The sequence below is a fragment of the Mchenga conophoros genome, linkage group LG3, assembly GCF_057382185.1.
Source record: "Mchenga conophoros isolate Kocher_MC1m ecotype Shallow Benthic linkage group LG3, M_conophoros_male_GT1.1, whole genome shotgun sequence".
Classification (NCBI taxonomy): domain Eukaryota; kingdom Metazoa; phylum Chordata; class Actinopteri; order Cichliformes; family Cichlidae; genus Mchenga; species Mchenga conophoros.
The window spans coordinates 2,211,926-2,222,967 of record NC_140528.1 but is presented as its reverse complement, the minus strand read 5'-3'; the positions used below and the strand labels follow the sequence as shown (position 1 = coordinate 2,222,967).

The 11,042-nt window shown below is 40.9% G+C and overlaps 2 protein-coding genes across 2 annotated transcripts; one reads left to right on the top strand and one right to left on the bottom strand.

Moving 5' to 3' along the window:
* Positions 1 to 267: 267 nt before the first annotated feature.
* Positions 268 to 1,576, bottom strand: LOC146576974 (uncharacterized). Its single transcript, XM_085251675.1, is given in 2 exon segments — positions 268 to 464; positions 467 to 1,576. Coding segments are annotated over 2 exon segments (1,125 nt in total). The 5' UTR covers positions 1,521 to 1,576; the 3' UTR covers positions 268 to 393.
* Positions 1,577 to 4,504: 2,928 nt separating this feature from the next.
* Positions 4,505 to 9,600, top strand: LOC146576973 (uncharacterized). Its single transcript, XM_085267606.1, has 3 exons — positions 4,505 to 4,510; positions 7,044 to 8,312; positions 8,638 to 9,600. The coding sequence occupies exons 1-3, from the start codon at positions 4,505 to 4,507 to the stop codon at positions 9,322 to 9,324; spliced, it is 1,962 nt and encodes a 653-aa protein (XP_085123732.1). The 3' UTR covers positions 9,325 to 9,600.
* The last annotated feature ends 1,442 nt before the right edge of the window (positions 9,601 to 11,042 follow it).

The window sequence follows — 11,042 nt, the reverse complement described above, 5'->3', positions numbered from 1 at the left end:
CACCTTGAAGTAAGCCAATCTGGAAGTTTTGCGAGCATTTTTTGGTTTTCATTGCAGTCATTGAGCACTTCAAGCCCCTTCATTTGCGACATGGCTGTCTTACAGCAGCAAAGGAAGTCAGCAAATGCTTGAAGTTCCATACTGCCTTTAGAGCTTATCTTAGGCCATGCGTCAAGTTTGTCTCTGAAGGCCTTTGCTACGAGGAAGGGATTTCCATACCTCTCTACGAGAACTGTCCATGCTGCATAGTATGCAGACTCTGTGCCAAGCGGGAAGTAGCCTTCTATTGCCTTCCTTGCAGGTCCACTTACATATTTCCTCAGATAATAAGTCTTCTCTTCAGTTGGTATATTTTTCCTGTCAATCAGAGTCTGAAAGGAAATTTTCCAATCATTATATCTGATAGGGTCGCCACTGAATATTGTTGGCTCTGGTACCGGAAGACGACTTGCATTAAGAGACACTGCAAATGCTTTGACCAGATCTTCTGTGTTCACCTCTTGGTGCGGTGTCACATTTCGTGGCGAGGAACACCGTTTCATATGCTGGTCATTGTTTTCAGACTTGACTTCATTTTTATCAGATCTGTGGTGAAGTAGGTTGTATATTTCTTCATCTGAACATTCACTTTGTTCATACACTCGCTGTCGAGCCTTTGCTGCATTCAGCTTTTTTACAGTCTCAAGTCGCTCTACTTCTCTGCGCTTAGCTTCTAGAGCCTTTTGTCTTTGTGCTATTTCTGCTTCTTGCCTTTCAATTTCCTTCATATGGATTTCTTGTTCAAGCAGAACTTGGAGAGCAGCCTCATTTGCTGCAACTTCAGCAGCTGCATCTTGTCTTTTAGCCGAGAGCCGGCTGGAGTGTCTAGAGGAAACCCTCGAATGAGAAGAGAGCTTAGTGTGGTGTGACTTAACACTCATCCTGTCTGAGGCTTCTAACTTAGGCATAGACTCAGTCTCCTTCCATTTTTCATCCCTTTGACTTTTCACATCTGAGGCTACGTATTTAGATGAAGACTCAGTGTCCTTCCAAAGTTCTTCATCTCTTTGAACCTCCGCATTACTTGGGCTTGGACACTTTCTTACAGATTCGATAATTGTCTTTGTTATGGCTTCACACGTATCCATCCTTCGTCTTGTGTCACTATCTGGAGATTCAATACGTCTCAAGTCATCATAGGCTGCATTCACATCCTTAGAAGCACTCAAAACCTTGGAAACATGTTCTTGTAGCAGATCCTTTGAGCATTGACCATCTATAGCTCCTTTGGCATTCTTAATGACAACCTTCCACTTCTCATAGCGCACACTGAAACGATGTGCAGCCTTCTTTATGTGCTCACCGTACAGTTCTTTGCCCTTTTCCGTCAATGTACGGACTCGTTGGCTCTGTCGTGCTCTTTGTGAGGTAGTAGAAACATCATCAGCTGTGCCTTCAACTGCTTGTAGTTGCTCATCTGCAGAAAGTTGTTCCACATCACCCTTTTCACTGACTTCTGGATTAGCCTCAAACTCTGCCATTGTTGGAGGGGTTTGGGTTTTTTGTGTATCTTACTTAGCCTTAATGTAAAGGTGCAGCAGCTTAAATTTGATTTGTTAGTTGAGGAGCAAATGAATATTAATCTTCATTTACTGTTACAACTTTAAAGCACAGTAATTACTATTACTCCTTAAACATCACTTAACATGTATACTTAACTCACATTACATCTCTTCTCCAAGCCAGTAATACTGTTTCTTACAGCAACTGCTGAAGCCCACCATATGCACGATGCACAGGTTACTCATCACAACATTAACTTAACACTGTATGAATATCAGTCACTTGAACAGCAGAAATGTAAACAATGAGAAGGAAAGAAAAAAGAAGAAATATTTCAGTCCTTTGTTTATTTATAAAAGGAAACTTATCTTAATTAATTTTACAGTCCTTTTCCTTTTTATTTCTCTTTCTTGTGGTTAATTATATTGAGTCCTTTAACTGAGGCAACACTTATTTTCGGGGCACCTGAATTTCCTGCGGGGCTGCGTCCTTCATCTACCCGTGCAGAGCGGAGTTCTCACTGTAGCACCCTCAAGGATTGACGTACGCACGATGTAGTTATAAAACAGGGTTTATTCTGGTCTTGGCAACCCGTGAGAACTGCTCACGGACAAAACAATAAAACAAAAACATCACATCAAAATGCGCTCTTGTACATAGTGTCAATCAATCAAAAAAATCCTTAATTACAGAAAATAAACCATTTAAAATACACAAACCTCGTGAGCTGACATCCAGGAAGTGCTAAATAGAGCTTTATGGCCTTATTGCCTTATCTTCCATCTTCTTCGTCAATTATTTTCACTCTTTAAACAATATTTTCTCCATGTGTGGAGCTAACTGTGAGTTGCAGCATGCAGACACCATGTGCGCTAGCAAAAGAAAAGTTGCTGGGTGGAGACCCAAACAGCAAAGCTGTACCCTGCACAGTTCACCACCAGAGGGCGCAAAGGAACAAAATCCAGACATACAGCTTAACAAATATCAAATGCAACAAACATCAAATGCAAAAGACCGTTACACATATCTTTGGTCAGGTGATAAGTGATAGCCTCCGTGATGTCTTTGTGCCTGCGGGAGTTTGACGTGTATAGGGAAGCGCTGTATAAGGTTCCCGTTATTGATGTTTGGGTGGTTGACCCGGACGGATTTTCTCCTGTCACTTTCTCGTCATCCCTGACGTGCTCTCCGTTGTTTTTTCCCTGCTAATTTTAGCATCACACGGCACAGCTTCTGTATCACGTGGTATAAGGCTCCGCCCTTGTCATTTGTTGAGTAGGAAGAGTGAGCGCTTGTTTTCATGCAGAGTACGTCCCGGATCAAAATGTGAAGTTTTACAAATCACCACTTCTTTAGTGAATATCATTTCAGTCTCAGACAATCTCGTTTCTCTTACAGAGGTTGAGTGCACCTTCTGCGGATGGCGGTACCACACAGTGTGCGTGGACTTCCCCTGCACAGAAGGCAACTACAAATGCTGTGAATGCTAAATAAACAGAAACAAATGATCCCTGTTGTCTTTGCTTGATGATTGGTTTGAGTCTTGACAATCCACATTGCTGGCGTTGCATCTTTCAATGCCAGCAATGGCAGGTATCAGTGCTCAAACCTTTTGTGTTTGTTTCCAACAAGTTGCCCACCTCGGGAAACAAAAATGTGTTCTTTTACTTGTCAGATGAACATATGAGACACTTTGACTCTTCAGTGCAGTGTGGAGCCTAACAAAGATCTGTTTTGTGTCCCAGCTGATCAGCAGGAGGAGGAGAGTCTGACGGAGCAGCAGAGGAACATTTTCAGCTACTTGGACTCAGCTCAGCCACTACAGAGGAAACAATGAGCTCAACACAGAAGGTGACAGACAGAGCAGGACCATATGACCAAAGATATTTATCACCATATACATTTGAACATTTGCCATAACGATGTAGCTGACGATAGAATTGACACCAGACAAAATACTTTACAGCTGCACAACTTTATTAAAAACCCATCAATGTATTTTCACTGAAACAAGCAGCTGTTGTTTATGTGCATTAAAGTTATATAAAAATGTAACAGTGCAAATGCAAATTCCTCGCTGACAGTTTAACCAAAAGGCGTTTCCAGTGGAAACTGGCCGACACATCCTGAGCATAACCATGTATAATATCCACTAAACTTCAGAAGAGGTTATACAGTCGTGGCCAAAAGGTTTGAGAATTGCATAAATATTGGAACCTGGAGAAGTTGCTGCTTAAGTTTTTATAATAGCATTTTGCCTGCACTCCAGAATGTTATGAGGAGTGATCAGATGAACTGCATCGTCCTTCTTTGCCATGAAAACGAACTTAATCCCCAAAAAGCCTTACCGCTGCATTTCATTGCTGTCATCAAAGGACCTGCTGAGACCATTTCAGTGATCGTCTTCTTAACTCAGGTGAGAATGTTGGCGAGCACGAGGCTGGAGATCATCATGGCTGTATCCCGATTCAGGTTCTGCAGCTTTAAAGTCCTCAAGGGCCGCGTACTCAAAGACCGCTAAGGCCGAAGTGCGAGGCTCGTAGGCTCGTGAAATGGGACGTCTAGCCTCCGTCGCGCTGCCCAGGTTGCCTAGCAACCATGATACTAACAGCTGGAAACGTTTCATACAGCTTTGTTTGACAGAAATGAAGGAGAACATATTTAGTTCATTTGTTTCTACATGAGCTCTGTGTGATTTGATGAGTATCTGAGGCTGAGACCACAGGACTGTGAAACATGATTGTTGGGCTTCATTTCTGTGCTGAACAGTCGTTTAAGATTAGCTGTAAATAACAATTAGCTGATGTTGTTCATGAGACTAAAGTCATCTCACTGTGGTAATGTAAATATAATATGGCCAATATTATAGTTATCATATTAATCACTTCACTCACAGACAAGTATCTGTGACAGTGTGTATACAGATGTATCATATATAAGAGACAAATATTGTTCATTTAATATGTTGGTACTAAATGTGGCTGAATGCTTACATATATGTGTAAAAAGCAAATGTAGGAGCTGTGATAACTGTGTCTGATAGAATGAAGAGTAGACTGATAGATGAAATATTCCTTTATTGGGTGAGAAAATCAGACCATGTCATAACTGCTTTAAGTCACACAGAATAGATATCAGAGCCTTAAACAGGCTGACGTCTGCTAAATGGGTCAAACTGGGCAGAAAGTCTACAAACACATAACATCCTTATAGAATATGATGTAACACTATAGATCAACTTAGCTCAGAATATATAAAGCATATAAACAGTTACAGCAATATGATGCAACAAACACAGCAGCTACTGATCCAAAATACTCAAAGCTTCATAGAACTGAAACCAACATTTATTTTTAGCTCCATTCTGCTGCTGATACAGACTTTAGGTTTCTGAACATTAAACTTGTTGCTGCCTTTCATAGTGTGTAACTTGAAGGCCCTGAGTACTCTGAGTACTTTCTCCCACACTGGAAACACTGGGATGATAACATTATTTGAACATTATCTAATAAGACTGATTCAGCACAGACAGTTATGTTAAACTTTCCTAGCAGTCCTTCACAAACAGGGAACAGTCTGTCTATTCTCTCCATCTGTCAGCTGCTGCTGGCTCTTCCTCCTCCTCTTCCTCACACACTGCTGAGTTTGTCCTGGTGGATCATCAGGGCTGCAAAGCCTCACAGATGATGTGCAGCAGTGGCTCCCTCAGTCTGTCCTCACTCTGGACACTTGCAGTCGTCACACATGGAAATCAAATGTGTGATAAGCTGCAGGATTCAAACACAAGTGTAACTTATAAACACATGTTCATACTTTTATTCCACAATCAGAGAGAAAGAAACAGAGAGAGAGTGCAGGACAGACAGACAGGTGACAGTCTCAGGTGTACACACTGCTACACAACAGCACCAGAGAAGCAGGATTTAGTGTTTGTGTTATTACGAGTGTAAACAAGAAGAGTTCCAGATGGTGCAGTGGACACATGTGTGACTGCTGTGATTAAAGCATCTTTCTTTCAGCTTAACGAGTGAACCGTCAGCTCGTTCAAACACACGTTAAAGTGCGTTTGGCTCGACACCACCGAACAGAGGCAGCAATATAACACAGCTAACATTAACAGTGCAGTGAATCCTGCTTGTGCCGTGATGTTCAGGACTGCAAACCGAGCAGCATCACTGACTTTCAGCTTGTTGTGTTTGTGGATATATGACTGACTTTAATTATCCACAAAATCATCACATTCTCTGTCAGATTAAGGTCGACTATTGAACGGCGTATATTTTAAAGGCTTTAAAACCAAGTTAACGCTGAAAGTACAAACATCACTAATGTCACATAACTCTGCCGACAAGGCATAGCTATGGCTATGAAATGCTCTTTGTGTATCACTTCTTCATTATGAAAGATGTCATTAATGCACTAGTAATGTCTCATCTGGAGTATTGTTCAATCATTTGGTCAGCAGCTAATAAGACAGATCTTAACAGACTTCAGTTAGTCCAGAATAAGGCGTCCAGATTAGTGTGAAGATGTTCATACTATACTAATATTGATAAAATGCATAATAACCTTTCTTGGCTTCCTGTACAGGCTAAAATATTCTATGGCTTACTTGTAGTTCTAAAGAAAGCAATTCTGTTAAACACACCACATTTATTCTGCTCAGCTGCAGTATCCAGATGAAATACATCATCATATTACACAGTTTTCAACAAGCTGCAATTTAGTAAATGCTCGAGTTAAAAGTAACGTTTTGTAAAACTGTTACATTTAGAGCAACTTTTAAGTGGAATAAGTTGCCTTAAAAAATTAGAGAATTATTCAAAACTTCAATGAACACTTAAAAGCCGATTTACAGAGCTTTTAGTTGTTGTAAATATTGTAAGACATGATTTGTTTTTGAAATTTGTGTAATGTGCCTCAATGTTATTGATATTATTATTATTATTATTGATTGCTTATATTTGAACAATTGTGAAACCTCACTGTGGATGTAAGAGTGAAATTATGTGGATATCTTGAATCCACTTTATTGTGTAATATTTTATGTGAGTATTTGACGGAAGACGAGCAACATCTGTTGTGGAAGCTAACGGGGTTCCTTTAGAATAAACAAACATAGGATTTATTATCACTGAATAATTCTGTATAAATCTATACAAATTATAGAAATATGTAATAGGAAACAACAAAATAATCTAAATTATAAAATAATGTGTGTGTGTGTGTGTGTGTGTGTGTGTGTGTGTGTGTGTGTGTGTGTGTGTGTGTGTGTGTGTGTGTGCATGATTTTAGTGTTTGAACAGTCATGAATTATCTTTAACAGGAGGTTGGATGTAATGTGTTAGAACTACCAGCAGGTGGGGATAAGAGACCTTTAAGGTGTTTGGTGCCACGCTCCACCTTCAGGTTTAAAACTAGTGTTAATGGAGTTTGAAGGTTGAGTTTGTTCCACGACTGCATTTCACTCACTGCCTCTGTTTGTATCTCTGTCACTGCAGGACCAACATGGAGCCAGAAGTCAGCGCTCTCAGGAGGCCGACAAACCTCACAGAAGAAAGGGAGAGAAAAAACACACCTGTGACGAGTGTGGGAAGGGTTTTACTCTGAGGGCTAAACTAAAACAGCATCAGGTCATCCACACTGGAGAGAGACCGTTCAGCTGTGAACAGTGTGGAAAGTCTTTTTCCAGGAAGGGTTACCTAAAAACACACCAACTCATCCACAGTGGAGTTAAAGCGTACAGCTGTGATCAGTGTGGCAGAGCTTTTACTCACAGTAGCCACTTACAGAGGCATCTAGTTACCCACTCTGGAATTAAGGCATACAGCTGTGACGAGTGTGGAAAGTCTTTTTCCTTGAAGGGTCACCTAAAAGAACACCAACTCATCCACAGTGGAGTTAAAGCGTACAGCTGTGATCAGTGTGGCAGAGCTTTTACTCGCAGTAGAAGCTTACAGAGTCATCTAGTTACCCACTCTGAAATTAAGCCATACAGCTGTGACGAGTGTGGGAAGGGTTTTACTGTGAGGGCTAAACTAAAACGGCATCAGGTCATCCACACTGGAGAGAGACCGTTCAGCTGTGACGAGTGTGGAAAGTCTTTTTCCTTGAAGGGTCACCTAAAAGAACACCAACTCGTCCACAGTGGAGTTAAAGCGTACAGCTGTGATCAGTGTGGCAGAGCTTTTACTCGCAGTAGCCACTTACAGAAGCATCTAGTTACCCACTCTGGAATTAAGCCATACAGCTGTGACGACTGTGGGAAGGGTTTTACTGTGACGGCTTCACTAAAACAGCATCAGGTCATCCACACTGGAGAGAGACCGTTCAGCTGTGACTTGTGTGGAAAGTCTTTTTCCTTCAAGCGTTCCCTAAAAGAACACCAACTCATCCACAGTGGAGTTAAAGCGTACAGCTGTGATCAGTGTGGCAGAGCTTTTACTCAAAGTAGCCACTTACAGAGTCATCTAGTTACCCACTCTGGAATTAAGGCATACAGCTGTGACATCTGTGGAAAAACCTTCAGCCAGAGAGGGTACCGAAATACACACCTACGCATTCACACCAGACATGATGTGTACTGCTGTGAACAGTGTGGCAAATACTTTACAACAGACGCACACTTACAACGACACATGTTTACCCACACTGAGGAGAGACCTTATCAATGTGACCTGTGTGAGAAGACTTTTAAAACTCCACATCACCTGAGACGACACCAACAGATCCACACCAGAAAGAGACTCTACAAGTGCAGCTACTGTGAGGTATGTATTTATATTGTTATCTTGTCATTTTAGCCTGACTGTTTGGAACTACTCTGCTCATTAAACTGTGTTAGCATGTTAGCAATTCTACTGCATGGAAAAGCAGCTCTGAGTGATTATTCAGATTTTCCTTTCAGTTATGATTTTAGTATTACTGTAGTATTATGGTGGTAGTATTGTAGTTATTGCAGCCCAGTAAACTGAGTGTGTTAACTGAAACAGTCAAATGTAGTTGGACGTCTGCAGAGATGCTCTTTATTTCAGGCGACGTTCAGGATACAAATGTTGAAGGACTGACTTACACTGTCTTTGTGTCTTTGTTTAGAAGCAGAGCGACACAGATGGATCCAGTTCTCAACCCTGTCATCACTGTGGTGGTGGGAAAGACTTTCATTGTGACCTCTGTGGAAAAACTTTCAGTCAGCAAAAGACCCTAAAAGTACATCAACGTAGACACACTGGAGACAAACTGAAATACTGCAAAGAATGTGGGAGAAGCTTCACCACATCAAGTGATTTAAAACAACATGAACTGATTCACAGTGGGGTTAAAAAGCACCTCTGTGATCAGTGTGGGTCATCCTTCACCACTGCAGGTCAGCTTAAATCACACAAACGAGTCCACACAGGAGAGAAACCACACAAGTGCAGACACTGTGAGAGAAGCTTCTCACGGTCAGGTAGTCGTAACATTCATGAACGTGCACACATGGAAGGAAACTACAGCTGTGAGCAGTGTGACAAGAGCTTCAGGAATCTCAGTTCATACTCTGCACACAAACGATCCCACGTTACTAATAAACTGTTTCACTGTTACCAATGTGCCCAAACATTCACCTCATTGTCTGCTCTGTGCAAACATCAGCGCGATCACTCAGGGCTGAAATCACTCCCATCACTGGATCACAGTGAATCTGAAGACACAGAAAGATCCTCTGGTTTCTGTGTCAGACTCAAAAAGCTTGAGATCAGGCTCCACAGAGTTCAGATAGAATCTCCTGTAAAAATCTGATGAGGCAGCTGTGAATCAAACTCTTCCCCTAGTTCCATTTTAAGCTTTCAAAACTGTCCTACTGTAGTGTTCATGTCAAGTGGTTAGCTTTCTTTTCATCAGTTGGTTGAAAACTCTGTTTCCTATTATAAAGTTTTTGTTTTAATGTATTTTGATCCACATAAATGTTTTCTTGTTCAGGTTCTTTATGTTATTGAATCTTGCAAATGTTAAATAAAAAATTCAAATGTAAAATATCTTCACTGATGGTACAAATAAACTGTCCTTTCAGCTTTAGCTCCTAATTTATTCATTATTTATGGATGTAGCACAGCAGCCGTCTCTTGATTAACACATGGAGGGCTCGGGATCTGATGGTGTCGTCTCCCTAATTTGCCCACTCAGTAAATCTCACTCATGGCCAAGAAATTGAAATAAACCTTGTTTCCGTGCTGGATAGTGATCCACTGTAACTCTGCTCCTCCTTCCTGTTTAGGATTTCTGTGGCTGAAGTAAAATTCCCTCCATCCATCACTTATCCCAGCTAACCCAAAGTGAAATAAAGTTTTGCTGGTCTTAAAAAAGCATTACAATAATGGGCATTACCAATGCAAACTGAATGATACAGAAGATGAAAGAAGAGACTTTGATCAGTTAATAAAGCTCATGATCTGGATTCATTGTGGCTGCTACACAGATACTTCTGGGTCACTTCTCTCAGTTAGGAACCTTCCTCACCAAACTGACTGTTGGACCACACCCCTGGTTTCATGAGAAATAGTTTCAGCCATGATTTCTCTTCCTGTATTTCAGAGTAAAGACTGAAGTGACAAATGGAAGCATGTTTAAAAACACAATGTGAGAGAGACGTTGAGGTCCTTAGAAGTTACCCTGGGTTTTTCTGTCACCCTGCTAGATGTTACACACCTTGTTATTGTACTGATTTCTACTGCTGGACTACTCCTGCGGAGAGTAACAATACTCTTACTAATTAGCTCCCTTTCACACCTTTGGGGATATTTATTTCTGTGTTTGCAGCGCTGTGAGCCAGAACAGCGAGAGAAAAATCTGCAACAGCGACGAGCCGAATGCTTACGTGAATCGCAGCAGCTGCACATGTGCTACGCTGAATTAGAGGATATCTTTGCTCTGGATTTCTATTTCTACTTTTTCATTTCTATATGATTCTTCTTGCATCTAAACAAAGATGATTCAATTTGCTAAATGTTGATGGCTCTTCGTGCTCAGGTGTAAATGAGACGTAATATTTGCTCTTGGTTTGGTTCTCCTGTACAGAACCTTGCAGTACAACAGAAACCTAAAAACATTATTTGTAGTTGTTATTCTTAGTTGTTCTGCTGCCTAAATACCACAGGGTCTGATTATGAAGTTATTGAGCTGCACATACTTTACGACCTGCTTAAGTTCGAGGTCACAGCGTCTGTAGAGCAGCTGGAACATAATGAAGTCTACAAGGTTAAAGTTTTCTCTTCAGTTATTGTTCTTTCTGCTGCTTGGTTTGATGGATCTGAGAGCTTTTGTTTTTATTATTGTTATTATAATTATCATTAATATTTTACTCTCTAGAAGCTTTAAAATAGTGTTTGTGTTTGAAAAAATTGATTTAAGAATTGAACAGAAACATCTGTCCTTCTGAAAATCGCCCAAAGGCACGGAGACAAAGTCAAAGGATGCAACCTGTAACTTTCTCTTCCTTCATGTCAGGACCATCATCCATG

Coding starts and splice junctions, on each gene's coding strand:
- LOC146576973 (XM_085267606.1), top strand. Junction 8,313..8,637: donor ACAAGTGCAGCTACTGTGAG/GTATGTATTTAT, acceptor GTCTTTGTTTAG/AAGCAGAGCGACACAGATGG.